Below are 20,005 nucleotides of genomic sequence, written 5' to 3'. Positions count from 1 at the left end.
CAGCACATGTGACCCACGGGGCCAGGTCTGGTTTTGGTTGAGGGCTTTGCTTTCATTCACGTGCAACCAGCTGACATCAGACTCGCAAACTTCTCCTTTCCCATGTGCTTCACAACATTCAAAGCCTCTCGCAAAAGCTGTGGCCTTGGGGCAGTCTCCCCCAGCAATGTATATCTGCTCCAACCCCCTGTGGCTGCAGCAGAGCAGGAGGTGGCAAGGGCAATGTCCCCAGTATGCCCACGCTGTGGCTCAGCCCGGGTAGGAGCAACATTCAGCACTGAAACTGTTAAAAAACAAATCTGATCTAAAAGGAGAAAAATTCCCTTTGTTGCTAAGATACCACATTTGGCCATTCCAGAAAAACCCAGGAGCTGTCAACCAACTCCAAACATCACTTGGCATTTGGAACCGCTGGTGACTTGTGGCACAGGGACAAGGTGCCACGGCAGAGAGCCGTCCGCCGGGGCACTTTGCAGGAACCAGCAGGGAGGCGTCGCAGGTGAAACCAAAACCGGCCTGTCCACCGCTATGACCACCATGGGCACTTCTTCACCTTCACCTGCTCCAGTCTCCATCACTGGCCCCCACCCGCAGCCCTTCTGCTGGTCCCCACATGCCGGGTGGATGCCCATGACCACGTGGATGGGGAAAGCCTCACCAAGGCTGGAGATTTCCCCCTGTGGATGCCAGCAGGGTCTGGGATCAAGCATACCCGGATTAAGGCTGCGCAGGCAAAACTGGCCCCAGCTCAGCTCATCTGCCTCCTGCCTCTCCTATTACTTTATAAATGCCCGCAGCACTTTGCAAACTCACTTATTCACACTAGGCAGCGTTATAAATTACACTCCTACCTGCTAAGTGCAGGCGAAAAGGGATTGTTTCCTGATGTCTCAGCTTTAGACTCCAAGCAAGACAAAGTCTGTTCATTACTGTTACAGCTGATAATGGAGTTAAGTGCAATGAATTAGTCGTTTCCTCTATTTCACTGTATTCGACAAGTCTCTTAAGTGCTACTGTTATTACTGGGTTTTTAACTGCTTGGAAGAGGTCATCAAGATGTCATTAATCAGACATATTACCAAGCCAAGGCATAGACCAAGCTGAGCAAATTCACAGCGACAGTCATTAAACCTATCACCCCGTTTTATTTCGCCTGTGCAACCCTCATGCACACGTGGTGCCAGCTCCAGCCGAGCGTGCCACCTCGCACATGCCACCAAATCATGATTTATTGGAAAGCAGCTGCTACTCACTCTGACAACAGAGGGACAAGCCAATCTTTACTAAGCCTTAAAGCCGAGCTGGCTGGGCAGCAAATTGGGAAGGAGTTTCATGAGACCCTCATTGCTCATTGAGCCCCTTGTCCCAGTACCCACTGGTGCCCGCTGGCATTTCACAGTCAACCTGACCGCTCATGGGGAAACTGGTGTGCAAAAAGCACGGCACACCCTTAAGAGCTCCTCAGGGCTTCTTGTGGACTCCCTTATCAGGTTGTAAATTAAAAAAGCTGACTTTTCAAGTCTCTTATGTCCAAAAAGCAAATGCAGAGAGAGAGAAAAACATCACCTCAGGCACGAAAGCTGGGATAAAATTTTATACGGGCTATCAAACTTTGCCTGTTTCTGCCATAACCTGGTAGCTGCTCTCTGGCTTAACCTCCCTCAGTGTGAGGTGGTGGGAACCCACCGGCAGCTGCCCGGTCTGGCAGCTGGCAGGGACTGGTGACAGACTGGAGGTGGCTGATCCGCTCATGAGCCTGTAGCCTGTCCTCCAGCACCTCCCTAATGCTGCCGGAGCAGCACAGCCTGGACCAGGCGCAGCCCAGGGGGTGGGTGAGATGCACCCGTCCGAGCCTCTGCAGAGCCGAGGGGCTCCACGCTGCAGGGTCACCTCATCCCCATCAATGGTGCTGGAAAGGAAAGAAATCAGGAGCCTTAACTGGGAAGCAAATGCTGAGCTCCTGCTGCCCACCTGTGGGCATGTCCCCTGCAGACCCCATGCCCTGCCCAGGCCCCTTGGCAGGGTGTCATGCACCGAGCAGCTCTGTAACAGAGGTGACAATAACTGACAGCCTTGGAGGGGCAGTCACCAATCTAAGACATTTGGCATTTGTGCTGGTTATAACGGCAGGGGATGGATGCCCAGTACAGCTGGTAGCACCCAGCAAACCCGCTAGTAGCGATGCGAGCGTGTCGCTCCTCACCAGGACATGTCATAGCATCAAGTGAAGAAAACGCTAAAATGCACTCGTGGCAGCAGCTGTGGGGGTTCACCAAGAACCCACCTCATGCCAAACATCAGGTCAGTGGGCAACCACAGGCCTTGCTGCAGGGACGGCAAGTGCTGGGGAACAAGGAGAATTTATGAGCTCTGGCTCAGCCAGCACGATGCCTTAGGAGCGAGCAGCCGTAAATGCAGAGCTTTGCAAGCGCAGCTGTAACACGTGTTAAAATTAATCATTTCCAAAGCCAGACTTGGCAAATAATTCCTCTGTGTCAGGGCATAAATCAGCTGCCACAACTGCTTACGACACTGCGCGCACAAGCAAATTGCTCCTTCGCCTTATTAAAAATGCCTAGGAAATGCTAGGAACTGGCCTTCAGCTCCGTCGCGAGCGCTCAGCACCCCATTTATCAGGGTCCCTAAGGATTAAGTGCACTGAAGTAAGAGAGACTTCAGGGAGCGCGATTCTTCTCCCAGACATTTGCCTCTGTATCAAAGAAACAAACAGCAACATAAATCTCTGTCACCAGACAGATGGTTCGCTGATCTATAGCATTGCAGCCCACCTCGACACGATGAATATAAACGCGGATGGATAAAAGAACTGAACGATTAGAAAAGATCTAACTTTTAATGACAAAGTAGCCCATGTATTCATCCGTCATAATGGCCACAGGGAGAAGAAATGCTTGGAAAAGCAGATCTCCCGGGGGAAGCGGGGTGTTTATCACTGCAAAGAGACAAAGGAATAAAAGAATGTGGAAAAAACACGTTCCTGTGCAGACAGCCTGCCCTCGCTGCTGAGGGCTGAGTGCCAGGAGCTGTACGAGGCTCCACAGTCACAGCTCCACCCCCCACCCCCCTGCCCCACGATGCCCTGCTGAGACCCAGCACCCCCCATGGAGTCACTGTTCCACGGGACTTCTGTCTGCAGAAGGGGAGAGGGCAGAGCAAGGGCTGGGCATGATGGGGACCAGGGTCCCACAGCCCACTCCAGCGCTGGCACCCGCTCTGCAGGCACGGGATGAAGGCAACACCCTGGCACCAACCCACAGCTGATGGCTTTTACCAGGCAGCAGCAACCACCCAAAAGTACCCAAGCTCCTACTCCGCTTCCAGCTGAGGGAAGGAGATTATACCATCTCAAACGTACCCTTTAATTTCATTGTCAAGAAGTTACCTTCAAATAAAAATCAAGCTAAACTCTGACCGCATTACCACCCCAAAACACACACCCCAACAGGCTCTGCCTCCACAGCAGCTCAGCCAAGATGGTCCATTCAGACTGCCCCCTCCCCACTGCCGTGGCAGAGCATCCCTTCCACTGGGCCAAGCATCCCTCCTGCTGGCTGAGCACCCCTCCCACTGTCCAAGCATCCCTCCCACTGGGCCGAGCATCCCTCCCACTGGGCCGAGCATCCCTCCCATCAGCTGGGCGTCATAGTGCCAGCCCAGCCCGGGCAGCACCCAGGGGTGCAGGCAGCAGCACGTTCTGCAGGAAGGGAGCAGGCAGCAGCTACTCCCCCCCACCTCACCCCAGCTGAACCTCCCCAGGCCGTGCAGATAATCATCGCAGTACAAGGTTAGTTACAAGCCCTCTGCTTGGAAGTGTAATTACTGCTATTATGCACTTCATAATGCCTGAGCAATTTCATTTTCTTCGCTCGGTATTTATTGTACTTTATTAATCTAAGATTAGAGGCAATTTGTTGTAAGATGACGAGCTCCCAAAAAAGACACCAATAGTTTGTTTGAAACAGTGCAGGATGCAAGACCAGGATGAGCACAGCCTGGCTTGCCAGCATTAAAATAGACACCAAGGAGCACAGACAGCCCCGGCTCCACAGTTGTACCTGCCCTGGAGAGCTAGGGACAAACACGGTCCCCTTAAAGACAAGTAAACCACAAAACCCAGCAAACCCACATGCAGCCCTACAGCAGGGCTCACTGCACAGGCAGCGCAGGCAGGGATGGGGGCATGGAGACATACCCCCAAGCTCTGCGTCCCAGGGAGACTTACATGGGCAGTCGGGCGCAGGCAGCTCTTCTCCTGTCCCCATGGCATGTGACAGCTGCTGGGCATGGCCTGAAAACTGAGATGGCTCCAAAATCCACCGGCTGGCCAAGGGAGCTGCCACCCCCCGCACCGGGACGCTGCCCAAAGCTGCGCTGCTGCTTTCCAAAGAAGGTCTTAGGCACCCAAGGCACTTCTGCTCTGTTTCGTAATAGAGACTTCTTGCCATGAGAAGCGTATCTTCAAATAAATATGGCTCTTGAAAGACAGGAAAAATACTCAGCATCTCTCTACAGCTCCAGTCCTTCCTCTCACACTCTGGCTGGGTGGGAAATGCTGCTCTTGTCCCAGGAAATTTCTCAAGAAACTTCCCCCATCGTATAGCAGGATGCAAGCAAAATTCTTCAGAGATTTTGGGGGAGAAAAAAATAAACCAAAAAAAATCCCAACAACAAAACCCGAGAAATCTCTGCAATCTGGTGGCCACTAACACCCACCTCTGCCAAGGCAGTGGCAGTCTCAGGTGAGAATGCGTTTCATCCCCCTGCTCCGGCTCAGCCTAGAGGACAGCTCTGCATCCTCCATGGAAAACCACACAGGTCAAACCATAAGAAACGTGGCTGCGGCCAAGTCTGGTATTTAAGAGACATGCTGATGGCCCAGGTGGGCTCGCTGGGGACAGGCTGTGGGTACCAGATGCAGCCCTGGGCAGAGGAAAGTGAGGAGCAGCACTGGAAGCGCAGGTCAGCAGCATTTCCTCTCTCAGCATCCTGCAGCACAAGGAGCAGCAGGATTTTGCTTATTGAGCAAAAGGCGGGGGTGGCTCAAGGCACCACACCACCACCATGCTGCGGCTGAGCAGCCGGTGCCAGCAGAGCCCCACGGGGCACCAGGGGAAGCTGAGCAGAGGCCCAAGTCCTTCCCAAATAAACCACTCAGCCAGCCTGAGGCAGGCTCGAATAAACCACTCGGCCAGCCTGAGGCTCAGATACCTGTTGATGGCAACCACACCAGCTACCCAGGCACATCTCCAGCAGCTGCCAGCCCTCCCCATATCCATCAGAGATGCTCTTTCCAGTTTTCCCACCGTTTTCTTGATGGTAACAGGCATTTGGTTACAGAAGCTACAGCGAGATGGATGACACCAAGTGACCCGCGCATACTGAACACCACCTCTATAGATATACATGTGTTTGCCATCCTCCATCTATCGCGGGGTGAGTGCAGGACGGGGGGCAGCTACGGCCCTTCCCATCAGAGCCCCTGGCTTGCCGGCAGGATGAGCTGCTCCCGGCGCACAGTTTTGAGCTGAGGCTGGGGAACACGGCTGTGTGCGTCTAGAAAACCTGGGTGCCTGCCAAAGGGAGAAACAGGGAACAGGCTGCCCCCACGCTCAATAAGCAGTAATTGAACAATTACTCAAAGGAGGAAGGTTGTGGGTTTCAAGAAGGCTGTACAGGCTGAGCGCTGGCGAGCGTGCAAGAAAACAGCTTCAGAACCACGCAGGGCTGCACAGCTGCGGGGTGGCATCTCCTGCCGTCCCCTGCATCCCTGCCACGCACCAGGCAGCCATGCAGGGACCAGCCCCTCACGGGGGCTCTGCAAAATCCATCGCCTGGTTTTGCTTCGCTGCCGCTTCTGCAAAGCTGCAGGCTTGGCTGGCAGCCGGCGGGGCGCAGGCTGCGGCGTGCGCAGGGCAGCGTGCCGCGCTCTGTGCCACGGCCGGGCGATGTGCAGGTTCACGCATCCCGGGGAGAAGCCGGGCAGGATTGATGCTGTGCCGCAAGCCAAACGTGGCTGGACACCTGGCCGCTCCCTCAGCGAGCCAGGCAGCACCGCCAGCACGCTGACTGGCGTTCCTCCATGGGCATCTCAGCTTCTCCAGGGGGTTCTCAAACAGCTCTGACATCTCTCACAGCAGCAGCTTCTCCAGAAATCTCTGGCACGTTTTTAAACAAGAAAGCACCGAGCACCCAGAGAGGGACTGGGAGCCCCGCCAGTTTGTGGGGCACAGCCCCCCACGCCAGCCAATGCTGCCCCTGCAGAGGGGCAACCTGCCTCAGGGTGAGGAGCTGGGACCAGGAGGGCAGGTTCCAGCCCCCTGGGAGAGCGCCTGGGAGGCTCCGCATGGTCCAAGAGGCCAGAACAGGGGAAATCTGCCCGTTTGCTACAACTCTCTCTGGTCCCGCATCCCTCAGTAGGGGCAACACTGGAGCCACTTTCCCCCTAGCTCTGCAGAGCCCCAGACAAGCCCCACAGATCACGGCAGCACCAGCACAAGGTGCTCTGCAGGTCCCACACCAGCCTCTTACAGGCCCCCTTGCAACCACCGTGGCCCTGTGGCAACCACTATGGCCCCATCATAGCCACCATGGCCTCATGACAACCACCATAGCCCTGTCACAGCCACCATGGCCCCTTGGGAACCACCATAACCTTGTCATAGCCACCATGGCCACCACCACAGTCCCACTACAGCCACCATGGCCCCATGGCAATGACCATAACCATATCAGCCACCATGGCCCCGTGGCAACCAGCATAACCCTGTCACAGCCACCATGGCCCATGGCCACCACAGTCCCACTACAGCCACCATAGCCCCATGGCAATCACCATAGCCCTGTCACAGCCACCATGGCCCCGTGGCAACAGCCACGATCCCACCACAGTCATCATGGTCCCACTGCAGCCACTGTAGCCTTGTCACAGCCACCATGGCCCTGTGGCAACCATCATGGCCCCATCACAGTCCCACAGGATGGCAGCTGCTCCCACCAGCAGCAGCCTCTCGGCCAGGCTGCCTGGGTGGCCCCGCCAGGCTGATGGAGCATTGTGAGCCATGGCTCACGCAGAGCCAGGAATGAGTTTGCGGAGCTGCTCAGGCTCCAGGCAAAGCACATGCTGAGGCACATCATGAACGATGATTAGCAAAATTGAGTCCCAAACCAATAGACACGCTGCACTGGGAACCAAGATGCTGTGGCACACATTGCCCCAGGACCAGCTCAAAACCTTGTTTCTTCAAGATTTCACACATTTACCATGGGAATAATTTGGAAAAAAAAGTATCTCCTGTTTTCTTATAGAGGGTGATTTCCACCCAAAGAAAGCAGCGATATTGCCAGCCACTCTGCAGCAAATTAAACACAGCTGGATGCAGGTAATGGCATCCTGGCTCCAGCAGTAACACTGCAATTTTATTTTGGGGGGATGAAAAGCAAGCTCCAAGCAACCACTTCTGGAAAAACTCTGCCCAGGACAAATGTTGGCTTCACAGGCCAGTCCTCATGGCCACCCATCTGGCACCAGGAGATGACCAATGGCCTGAACTCATCTGCACAAGCACCCCTGTGTCAGCGGGACAAGGGCTGGGCAGGAGGCACTGTACCGAGGGCACAAGGGCTCTGCTGAGCCAGGACACAGGTGCTGGGCAGCCCTGACACACACCGCAGGGAAGGCTTCATGAATCTGGAGTGATAAAAAAGAAATCTGCTGCTGGACTTCCTTTTCCTGTTTGCTTTGTTGTTTTGTTGTTTGGGTTTTTTTTAATTAGGGATGTGGCTATAATCCCTCTCCACCTGGATTTAGCAGTTGCAGAGCTCATTTTCAGGCACCAAAGTGCTGGAGGCAGCGGGGGATGCGCTCAGGACTTGGAGTTGAAGATCCACCTGTGCCAAACCAAGGCGCAAGTGGTGGTAATGCACAGCAGGGTCTGCAGTTCAGCACCAACCCAGCAGCCCCCTTTGCTCCCAAAAACACAAGTTTGGCTCCGGGGGAAAGCAGGACATGCTGCTTCATCCCAGGGCTGTGCCAGTGCCTCCCCAGGCTGGGAGCCCCAGCTCAGGGCCATCCCCGGGGGGATGGTGCTGCTCTGGGTCCTGGTACATGTGTGTGCCTTGAGAAGGGGGGCATGGCCAAGAGAAGCTGGGGAGCACCGAGGGGCTCTGTGCTGTGTCTGCATGTAACCCTACCAACACGCCTGCAGCAAGCTGGGGTCAGGCCCTAGCCTGCAACCTGCTCCCGGAGCTGGGTGCTGAGCCAGGCAGGGTGGGGAGCCTTTCCCAGTGGTGATGTGCTACGCAGGGGCCTGATCCAGGCTTCTCCCCACAGGGCAGAGGGCTCTCACTCAGCACTGTCCGAGGACGTGCACCCCCAGCTGTGGGCACTGGGCAAGGACATGCTCATCCCCTGAGTCACCCTCCCACTGTGTCACCCATCCAAGGTCTCAGCAGCCTCATGGATGCACGGAGCAGCCCCAGCCCTGGCCTCACGCTGCTCTTGTTTTACAAGATTTCATGCATTTACCATGAGAGTAAATCGGAAAAAAAGCAGGCAGGGCCGCACAGCAGCACCACTTGCTCTTAATAAACTAATAATAATAATAATAATAAACATTAAAAACCAGAAAGAGAAGAAGCAATAAAATAACACGCTGTGTTTTGTTTGGCTTATTTGTTTTGCAACATTGGAGATTGACACTCATGAGTCTGCTCCTATAATTGCCTCTGCTGATGAATCTGGATTGTTTAATTAGAGTCTGCGCATGGAGCTCATCACTAATGGGTAATCACCAATTTGCTGCCAAGGATGTAACTTCTTCCCCAAGAAACTTGTCTGACTCTGAGTGCAGACGGTCCTCGCCATGGTGGGAAGCACTGCCCTTTCAGAGGGCTTTGCTGGTCCCGCACACAACTCCTTGGTGCCAAGAGCAGTAAAGGACAAATCTCTTGCCAATCATCTTCCCTAAAAGCAGAATAATCTATCACTAATTTAAAGTCAAGGCTAACCACTGTTCTTGGCAGCAGGTACTGCCCAAAATACTTAGCTCAGAAGACACCATGCACACATGCACCACACAAACACCCCAAACTGCAAGGAGGTTTTGCTTTCTGGAGAACACAGTTGGCTTTTCCCACTGGAAGAGCGATGGTCCCCGGGGCTGGCGGTGCCACAGCAGCCCTCGCCCCCTCCCCGCGGCACCAGCGTGGGGATATGCATGCGATGCACTTACTGCGAGAAGGAGGAATCCACGCTGAAGTCCTCGGCGTGAGGCCTACAGAGCAAGAGCATCACAGGACGTGAGGGAAATGTACAGCTGCTGGGCAGAAACCGGGGCGACAGCCGGAGCCGTGCCACGGGGAACGCCAATGCCGGAGGGACAAGCAGCCACCCAAGTGCTGGGCCTGGGGTCGCACCCTGTCTGGGACATTTCCCTGCTGATGTCCCAGGGTGGGGACACTAGGGACTTGGTGGTGCTCTGGTGGCTTTGCCAGTCTACAGCCCCTTTAAAGGCTCAGCTCCACGGATTAACACGTTTTATGCTTTTTTGGAGGTTTTATAATGAGTCTCACAAGCTGCACTACTGTATTGTCTCAAATCAGTGTCATGCTTTCTGTGGAGAAATTAGATTTTGAAAGATGCTGGTTGGAATGTTTTTAGGAATCTAACATTGTGTTTCTCCTACACATACCTTCACAGAGATGATCTTAGACACAGGTTATGACCAGAAAAGGGAAAACAAAAGAAAAGAAAACAACAGGACGGAATGATGAGTGTAACACGGCGGGTCATGGCAGGGGGAGAAAGACAACCATGAAGATGTACTAGAGCAGGTGGAAGAGGAAGGGACCGTGCTCGTGTACTGTACATCCCGCAGCCAGACAGCAGCACAGTGCTATAAAACGAAGCAATTGCAGCTGCAAAGGAAAAAAAAATCCCTTTGCAAAAATGACGCTCTCTTCAAGACACATCCATCCCCATGGATGGCCACGAGGCCCCATCACCGCGGGAATTACCTGAGAGTGCCTGAGCTGCAGCCCATCCCTCTCTCCCAGTCTCCAGCAGTGCCCTCTTTCCTGTCCTTATTTAACGTGAATCAGGGCAATCAAGAAATACAACCAAAGCAAAGGGGGCAACTGCAGCTCATGAAGGTTTTTCTTTTATTTTGCTTTGTGCTTTATGAGTCCACAGCACTCCGGCACAGTCCCAACTAAATAAAAGCAATAAATTCACATTTCAATTAGAATGCGAGTCCAACGGAAAGCTAATTCATCCCTCAGCTACAAAGCACACAGAGCAGCCTCCCTGTGACATGATGTAGTTTGCTACTACTCTTCTTTTATGATCTGTGCAAAGGCTGCAGGGAGCAGCTCATGGCCCCGGAGCTGGAGCACCCGCAGGGAGCACAGGCTGCGCCAGAGCCACCATCCTGGGTGACACCGACAGCACCATCCCCCTGCATCACGCACAGGAGATGCACCGTTTTGGAGAGATGCTGGGGGCCCTGAGGGAGGGGGCTGGTGCGGGGGCTGAGGAGGTACTCTGTCGGGACGAAAGGCTCCCACGCAGCCCCGCTGGTGAGCCAGCCCGGTCACCAACCCTCCACAGGAGCTACTCGGGGGGCCGTGGGGCTGCTAGTGGGGACGGGAGGTGGCTTCCAACCCAGCCCTGGCTGAGCCTCTGCCACTGCTTCTGGCCTCCTAGCACATCCAGCCTGGGGGCTGTGCCCCTGGGGCCGCACACCCAGCCTTGCCCACCAATAACCCACCTGCCACAAGGAAGCCACTGACCTACCATCTTCCCCTGCCACCCTGCTAGTTTTTAACGTGCCGGTGTGATGCTCAGGGAGCAGTGAGTTAGCTCACACCCAAGGGGTCCCAAATGGTCTCTCGTGCCGCCTCTCCCAGCAATAACAAGCCCCGTGGTGGGGGTCTTAGCTGTGTCGTCCTCCAGAGCAGCCCTGGCATTTATTAACAACAAAAAACTCTGACTTTCTCCAGCTGCAGAGCAGAGGCAAGCGCAGCCCCGGGAAGGAGCCTCGCCAGCTCAGCCTCCCTCCTGCCAAATTGGATTATCCCACATTAGCAGCAGGGGCTGTTCAAGCCCCTCCACTCGCATTTGGTTTTGCACAGGAGCTTTTTCTGCCTCGCAGAGATGTTTATGGGGAAGAAACAGCAAATTATTTGGTTTTCTCCTAATACGCTGCCAGCTGGCAACCGGGAAGACTGTATGAACAGGGGCTTATTTCAGCTGCAGCTCCCCAAGGCAGAACACTCCTGAAAACCGAACAGCAACAGCACATTTAATCACACAGCTCGATGGGGTCCTGCAGATCCCCAAGGTCTGGTGTCACCGTGGGTCCCAGAGCACCGGGATGAGCCAGCATGATTCCCAGGACACCTTCCTCAGACAGGCAAGCCTGCGAGGCAAATGAACGTCTCATTCACAAAAAGGCAGCAGGAATAAAAGGGACTCTAGAATGATGGACAGACCATAAACCTCCCCAACAGTGGTTTGGGCCACTCTCTGCCATGGTTAAAACACATCTGATAAGACAGTATCAAAAAGTGCTCCCAGCCTGGAAGGGAACCAGCTGCTGGATGCTGATCGCAGGGGGAAGGAGCGACCCTGAGATGCCACACTGAAACCTCTCCTTCCCACCAGGCACCCAAATTCTCATAAGCAGTCTAATTGCTGAGAAATATGGAAAATTGTTTAAGAAAACTAAAAATCACTCCACTTCTCTCCGAAAAACAGTTGTTTTCCAGTTCCCAAAAACTTTTTAAAAGTGCAAGCCCAGCCCCAGCAGAGCTGCTAACCCAGCCCCAGGGGGATGCACTAGCATTCTCCCTTTGCTGCTCTGCACAAACTCCACCCCAGCTTTTGTGGACTTGTCTGCAATGTCACTTATCTGGCAATTAATCCAGGTGAACTGCTAGAGAGGATTAGCAGAACGGCATGAACCCTTTTGTGCACCGTCTCACTTGAAAGACTAGATTTACAATATACAGAACTAAAGCCATTTAACTGAGTCAGAAAGGTTACACTGGCTTGTAATTTGTTTTAGGAAATCTACTTTAAATTCACTTTTATATTTCATCCAGATCTGCCTCCCTGAGTATCCCTGCGCAGGCAAACCTCAACTCATCTCATTCCTACCATGGCAGACAACTACGACGCGGGCAGCGAGCCCGACCTTCGCTCCCTTCCAGAGTCCAGGGTCTGGGAGAGAAGTGCCATACCCGCCCAGAGGAAGCTGAGCCCCATCACCCTGGCACTGCCGACCATTAAACCATGATGCCAAGCTCCTGGCTGGTGCAGGCAGCATGTCCCAGAGAGAAGGGCAGAGCAGGGAAGGACAAGAGAAAGGAGAGGAGCAGAGGAGGAAGAAACTTCACTGCTGCAGAGACAGGTCTGCCAGCGCATTGCAAGCTGCAACCCCTTACAAAACGGAAAAGTTTTATGAGAAGGTGAGGAGAGAATGGTGCATTTATTATTAGAACAAAAGCCACTAATAAACCTTGCTTATGTACAAGAGAGAGCAATCACCTGCCCACCCACGCTGCGCAGCAGCTCCTCAGCTGAGCAGCCACCTTTTTACCCCACCCTGCCTCCCCGGCTCTGGCTCTAGCTCCAGCACACCCCAGCAAAGGCAGTTGTTCCCCCTCAAGCTGGGCAAGGATGTGGGGACCCCCAGGCATGCAAGCTGCAGATCCCATCCGCCCCTGTGCTCCAGGGAGGGGACAGCAGCTGGCCCCGAGCCCCAGCTCTCCTCCCAGCTCTGCCAGGGTGCTGCGGGATCTGGATGGCATTTCGTTCATCTGCCTCATGCAGATAATTTGAGGCTAAATACTGTCCCCGTATTTCAAGTACTCGAAGATGCTCAGATGGAGCAGAGAGCAGCAAAGCACAGCAGAGCTCAGCTGAGCTTGCACAGAGATCTGCTCCCTCCCAGCAAACTCCCTGCCAGCTCTGCGCCTTTACCACTGTCTCCCGATTTTTCTGGGAGGTATTTTGGTAAATGAAAGGTATTAAAAATTAATTTCTGGTTGTGCATTTCCTATTCAGTTTACAGCCATCATTTCCAAGAAAATAATAAAAAAAATAATAAAAAATCATGCCTTGACTTAAAGCCCCTGGATGTTACAAAGACACAAGTAATGACCTGCCAATACCGCACTGGGCTTCAGGCTGCTTAATAACCACTTGCAAGGCTCGGAGGCATTTCAAGGCCAGGGGCTAAAGGACACTATATTTGGTGGCTGTCTTTTCTGGCTCTATCTCAGAGCTGGAGGAGACAGCTGTCAGATTTAGTGCCCTTTAGCCCCCAGTCTTGAAATGCCTTGAAAACAGGGGTAAGGCAGGGGGTTTAAGATGAACCAAGCAAGGTAACTGCTTGGGAAGGCTTCCCAAAGTGGTGTTCATCCCCTAAGACATGAGATGCACCACGGTTCCTACCATATTGACAGTGAGAAACTCATCCCCAAAAATAGCCTGATGTGCGAAGGACAGATGGGAGGAGACGAAAAAAGAAAGTAAAGAGGGGGAGAAGGAACAACCAAGAGGAAGGGGAAAGGGAGAGGGAGATGCATGCATCCTGCTTGCAAACGTGCAAGAGGGGAGGACACGCTCGGTGCTTGGGAAGGGCACCCCACCTCCCCGGCTGTGGGACAGAGTGGGGTGACCCCAGGGAAAGGACTCGAGCCCCTAAAACCCTCGGTCTGGAGGAAGCTCAGCAACCGGCAGGCACCTGGAAAAACCACTGACTGCTCCAGGCACACGCCAACACACAGCCTGATGGCTGGAGAAGCGGCACACAGACCAACCTGCCTGCCACCAGCAGCAAAGCACACCACACCGGCAGCACCCCGGACCGTGAGCCTGGCTGCCTTCTCCCCACAGAGCGGCACCTCAAGGTGCTGCGTTAATCACAGAGGTAGTTGTCCTTGGTGTTGCTCTGCAAAACCCACATCACAACTAGAATGACATAAAGTTTAGAACCACCCAAGGCGCGGTGCCAAAAACGCAGCATTACCCGCGGCAGCCAAACAAGCCGTTCCCAGCCCAGTGCCCAGCAGCTCCCAGTGCTGCCCATGATTACCTTCCAGAAGGTTTTCGCTCTCCCAAAGGGGCAGGTGCTGCCAAGCCTGGGCACTGGGCTCTGTCTGCTGGGCAAAAAGGCCCTACAGATGCTGAGGCTGCTCTAACACACACCTTCCTGCCTTTCCCAAGGAGCTAAATGAGTCCCTACAGCCCTGTCAAGGACTATGCCTGAGCTGGGAGGTGGGCTGCAAGACCCCGCTGTGCAGGAGCCCTGTACGACCCCAACGGCTGCACCGGCAGCTTGTGCCCACTCAGAGGGATGGCCATGGCTGCATCCTGCTCTTACCATGAGCAGGAAAGCCTCCACTGGAGGAGAAGGAGGAGAAACGTGCTAACCCCCATGCCCTGACGGGACCTGATGGCAATGGGGGACCTAAAATAAACCAAGCAGAAGCCCAAGTGCGTGTTTCAAGTGTAGGCATCCTCAGGTTAGGCGCCTCGTCTGCGTGTCAGCGCCTATATAGGGCACCGAGATTTTCAGTGGTGCTGGCGTCTCACCAGCAGCCGTGGGAGGAGGGCTCAGCGCTTCCAAAACTCAGTCTGTTCCCCTCAGGCACCCGGCTACAGCACCAACAGCTTGGGGATTAGCATTGCCCCCCACCCAGGGGATGCAAGCGCTTTCTGCCAGAGTGCACCTGGGGACAGGGATAGGGGCTTGAGGGACGGGGACCACAAACAGGGGACCAGCCTCTGAAATATATCCGAAACCGCAGGAGGGAGCTCAGAGCTGAGCCCTGACTGGGACACGGTGATGTAGGTCTTGTCCCCGCACAGAGGAGTGGGAGCAAAATGGGGAGGATGAGCAGAGCCTGGGGGCTGTTCCAGTGCAGCCCCAGGATGAGCCCAGAAACAGCCAGGCTCAAGCCCCCATGCCACAGCCCGGGATGAAATCACTGGCTGTGTTTATGAACAGCTCTGTTTAGCGCGAAGGATGCCAGCTGTCTGCTCGCTGTGCTGGCAGCCGGGATCTGGGATCATTTCCTGTTCATCAGGATCAGGCAGCGTGTTTGCATATCACCCTTATAACAGAGTTCAGCAGTTGAGCACCCTGCCCATTTTTGAGGTGGTCCCACACTGAAAACACACTCAGCATCATACAGCAGCACCCACTGGTATGTGGGAAGGACATACCCAGGTTAAATGGCGTGCAGGCAATGCCACCCCGCACGCAGCCCTACGATGCTGCCTGGAAGAACAACCCAAGGAAACTACACACAAGGCTGCAAGGAGAGGCGATGCTCAGCAGGCACCTTCCCACAGGGATTCTGGGCACGGACCCGCAGGCAGGCTGGGTGGTTGGACCCCAGCTCCGAGACCAGCCCATGGCTTGGTTATTGCCAGCAGAAGGCTCGGAGATGCCGTGCTCCAGTCAGGACAACCATCACAGAGCATCAACACCCTGCCAGCAAACAGCTGTGGGGCACAGCAAACCCTGGCGTGGACTCGGTGCTCTCCGTACAGAGAGACCCACCACCAGAAATACATCCCGACGAGGCAGTGCCCAGCCCATCCAGAGGGAGAGCAGACCAAGCCAAGGACTTTGTAAGTGAAACCCTCTGGACACCTCAGGCTCTCCGAAGGCTCCTGCAGGGACCCTGCCTGTAGCAGTACTGGTTCCTGCCTGCTTTGGGTGGCACAGACTGCTCTGGCTCAGAGGGGAGAAGTGCTGGAGCTAGGTCTGGCACAGCCACAGAAATCCTCCCATAACCACACCATCCCAACACCCCCAGACTCAGCATTTCTCCAGTTTCTGATATAAACCCTCAGCAGGCATCCAAGGGAGGACTGCATGGCGCCGGGGGCCAGGGTGGACAAGCCCCACACAAGGGAATTCCCTGCCACAGCACTTCTCCTGCACAAAAACACCTCACTGAAAGCTGAGGTGGCAAACCTGCTTATGCTATTCACTGAAGACAGAGATACATCTCCAAAAGCTCTTTGTTAGAAAAGGCTTTTGTTAAAGAAATGTTAAAAAAAAATTAAATTAGGTGTTGACTTATTGTCCCCCTGCCTGAAAGGATTCAGCAACATGGCACAGTGGTGGTTGCACAGCGGGGGGAATTGCACCCAGGCACTTGCTGCTGTTACCTGCTACAGAGACCACCACCAGGAAACCTGGCTGCAAGGACAGAGTGGTTGTAATGGTTTCAATGGCCAGACTGGACTTTTCCACTGGTCTGCTTGAGTGTTAGGTGATGATGAAAACACATTTAATGAGACCCGTTTGTTAACGCTTGGCTGCCCCTTGGGGCAAAAAACATCGACTGGTTAGAAATTACATTTTCAGATATGTTTGGGTGACTTCCTCACTCCCCAAAGCACTTTACCTCCAAGAGACACTGCATTAAATTGGCCCTGGCAGAGTGCTGCTATTTCTCACTGTGTAGACTCCAGCCACTTTGTTGCCAGTAACATGGCTGAAGAAAAGTCCCATTTATTCCTGCCAAAAATACTTCAAACTGAGAGACGAGGTAAGGCTGCGGGGGGTGGGACTGTGCAGCCTGAAGGGAAGAAAGGGAGGGAAGGATCTAATTGCTGCCCTCACCTACTTGACGGGTGAGGTGCAGGCAGCCTCCTCTCGGATGCACACAGCAAAAGGGCAAGAGGGAACAGGTACAAGATGCAGCAAGGCAAAAATTCTTCATCCTGAGAGTGATCAAGCTCTGAACTAGGCAGCCAGAGAAGCTGAGAAATCTCCTGCCTGGGAGATGTCCAACACTCAGCAGGGCTGGTCCTGAGCCAGCTGAGCCAACTTTAAAGTTAGTCCAGCTTTGAGAAGGGGTTGGACCAGAGCCCTCCAGAGGTCCTCCCCAACCTCAACTCTCCTGCAATGCTAATTTTCTTCCCCAAACCTCAGCAGGTCAGATTTTGGCTATCAGCAGCTCAGCAAACATGACTCAAAGAGGCAAGGGTGGAAATGTGGGGCAGGGAGGGGACACACAGCACTGCCACCCTCCCAGGGCCTAGGGCAGAGATTCAAAATCAGATACCTTAAGGGTATGTTTGCAATCCCTTCAGAACATCAGAGTGCCCCAGGACGGGTAATGGTCAGAGTTTCCCCTACATCCAGCAGAGCTGCATAAACAGGACACCATTATCTTATAAAAATGTTTGTTTGTGTTTTTAAACCCGCATCTCCGGTAGGACGGAGAGATCCCCAGCCCATGAAACGGGATCCAAACACAGATATTTACATGTCCTCACGCTTGCCAGCAGCTTCCTCCCAAACACAGAGCCGCTCAATGGAGAGCACGCTGCAGCATTTGGCTTTTCTGTGATTTTGTTCCCTGTCACACCTTTCTTTTTCAAATTCTCCCCAACACAAGCCACATGGGACCAACCTGCCTCAGGAAAAGCCTGGCTCATAGGAGAAAGACTCAACTTTTCACGGCTTGCTCCAGCCACACAATTGCTGCACGCCAGGAGAGTTTCAGTGCCCAGGCAGCAGGTCTGGCAGCAGAGCCTGCCCTCCCCAAAGCAGCCGGGGGGCTGCCCAGGTTGCATCCCCTTCTCAGAGCAGCCCCTGATGTACAGAAGTAGCTGCAAGCATCTTTAGTGGGAGCTACTTCCACATGAGCAGCCTGGGCAAGTCCCATCCCACCCACAGCTCTCCACCCACAGGAAAGCATCCTTGTCCTGGATGCCCAGGGCCAGCCCTGAACTCCCCTTTTTACCTCCAAAAGTGGAATAATAGATGGCTGTAGAATGATTTCTCTCCAGAGGAATTCAAATCCTCTCCTCCTGTTTTGACTGAGAACCCCTAAAAGCTTTCAGATGCTGCAATGACTGAGACAGAGCAATGAGGTAAATAAAGTAGGTGAGAATAAATGTAACTGGATTCAGTCATCTAGGAAATTTATTTGCATCCCTGACAAGATCCTGTAACACAGCATCTTCTTACACCATCACCAGGTAAATTAACTCCCAACTTCCAGTGACAATTGTCACTGCTAACTTGATAAGGCTGCTTGTGTCTGGCTTTGGAGGAGACGAAGCATCTCAAACACACTATTCATCATGTCCAAAGCAATCTTCCTGCCTTTGTTGCTCACACATGCAGTGAAAGAGAAGCGCACAAATCTTAATCTTAATTGCCAACTCAGTTGTTGGGAAGTGGCACACAAAAAAGGGAAGCCCAGCAGTCGGGAATTCAAACACTGCCAGCGGCAGCTCAGGGCTCTGCCCACTGCCAGAATGTAAAAGTGTTGCCATCAACTTCTCTAACTCTTGGCATCAGTTCCTCACAAGACTGCAGCAAACCACTTGAAATTCCAGCAAAACCGAGGAAATGGGGTTCTTTTATAAAGCCCTGAGGCACCCTGGTGTGCTCTGCACGCTTGACCTTCTGGAAAGGGTCCACTAAAACACTGTAGCTATGCAATTTTTGGAATCGCTGCACCCTGCCCCTCCAGATCCAATGACTTGCAGCATCCCTCCTTTGTGCCATGCCCCCCGCAAGAGACAAGGAGGGTCAGCCCAGGGATGAAGGTTTGGCTCCCTGGTCCTGGGCAGGCACCTCCCAAGCTTCTGAGGGCAGGAGAGGAGATGCCTGCCTTGCATGTTTAATCACAGCTGAGTAACGGTGGTTGGGATGGGTTTGTGAGTCCCCCAGTTGCAAGTACGAGTCTTTTTGTAGTCCCAGTGCATCTGGATCTGAACACTGGAACTGTTGTGAGGGTTACATCAACAGTACCTGAAGGAGCACAGAGAGAAAGCAAACTCACTCCTTAGGCTTTGCCAGCAGTAGTGTCCAGGCCATGCCTTCAGAGGTGCAGAGCCTAGAACAGGTCTATCTTGGATGTCTTTTTGAAGCAATGAAAGCAACATGCAAAAGCAGAGCGAAAGTAGTCTGATTGACACTGGGAGCAGATTCAGATTGCTTGTCAAAACACACCGAGACCACAGAAGCTTCAGGGATTTAATTCCAATGCACCCACACGATGCCCATTTACAGCTTTCTACATGTGTAAACCCTTGCCTCATGAAGTCAGAAGGCCTAACAACCCACAAGATCCAAGTGTTTGCTCACCAGAGAACCAACATCGGTGCCATCTGGAGAGTTGACACACCACACACCAGACTGAGACATGCACTCTCAGTTCCACAAGTACACCAGGACTCTGCCTCCCAGACCTGGAGACTAAAGCACATCCCTGGCACAGCTCGGCACCAGGGGAACACCCACGCTGATGCTCTTGCCTTGCCCCCACATCACACACCTCCTTCCTCAGCTTCCCCAGTGGGGACCACATCTGCTAGTCCTGGCTTGGTGCCATCTTCCCTCCAGCCCACCAGTAGGATTCACCAAGATACTGAAGCTGAGGTGCTAATTCTTTCCAATCTAAAGCCAAACAAGTAAAATTCACCATGAGGAGCAGCTTTCCAAAGCGCTCGTTTGCACTGGAAACCCAAGCTAGAAACAGCACCAAGTTACATCCTAGAAGATATACAGTACACAATCACAGGTGAGGCAGTTTTTGCCAAGAAGAAAGAGAGCATGGATGGGCTGAAAGGCTGACTAGATGAGGGGAAACAAAACAAAACAAAAAAAACCCACACACACAAAAAAAAAAAAAAAAAAAAAAAGAAAAAAAAAGAAAATGGAATGAACAGAACAAGAACTGGATTACTGACATATGCACCCTGATCTCATCATAACTAGGGGACCTGTCTTCTTCTGAAACACTGAATTCAAGTGCAATATTAAAGCATTTTATCATTCTGAAAAACAGCTCATTTCTTTCTATACACATCAGCTGGGTGCTTGCAGAAAGAGGCTGCAGCATTTTGTATGATAGCTTCTTTTTTTTTTTTCCCAGTTACAAATAAATTATTCCTCAGATGAAGAAATCAAGCATCTCTCTCTCCATCCAAACATGGTGC

At 53.2% G+C, this 20,005-nt stretch overlaps 1 protein-coding gene across 7 annotated transcripts in view; it reads right to left on the bottom strand.

Annotated features, from left to right (window-relative positions):
• KCNT1 (potassium sodium-activated channel subfamily T member 1) overlaps positions 1-20,005 on the bottom strand; it is a 92,730-nt gene that overhangs the window by 30,165 nt on the left and 42,560 nt on the right. For 2 of the 7 annotated variants that reach the window (XM_040606116.1, XM_040606117.1), the window contains exon 2: positions 9,252-9,293. The exons of the other annotated variants lie outside the window; for them this stretch is intronic. In XM_040606116.1, coding sequence (XP_040462050.1) covers positions 9,252-9,293 — 42 coding nt within the window. The remainder of the gene's footprint in view (positions 1-9,251; positions 9,294-20,005) is intronic. 7 annotated transcript variants of the gene reach the window in all.

The sequence above is a fragment of the Falco naumanni genome, chromosome 9 (genome assembly GCF_017639655.2).
Source record: "Falco naumanni isolate bFalNau1 chromosome 9, bFalNau1.pat, whole genome shotgun sequence".
NCBI lineage: Eukaryota > Metazoa > Chordata > Aves > Falconiformes > Falconidae > Falco > Falco naumanni.
This window is presented reverse-complemented; position numbering and strand designations above follow the sequence as displayed.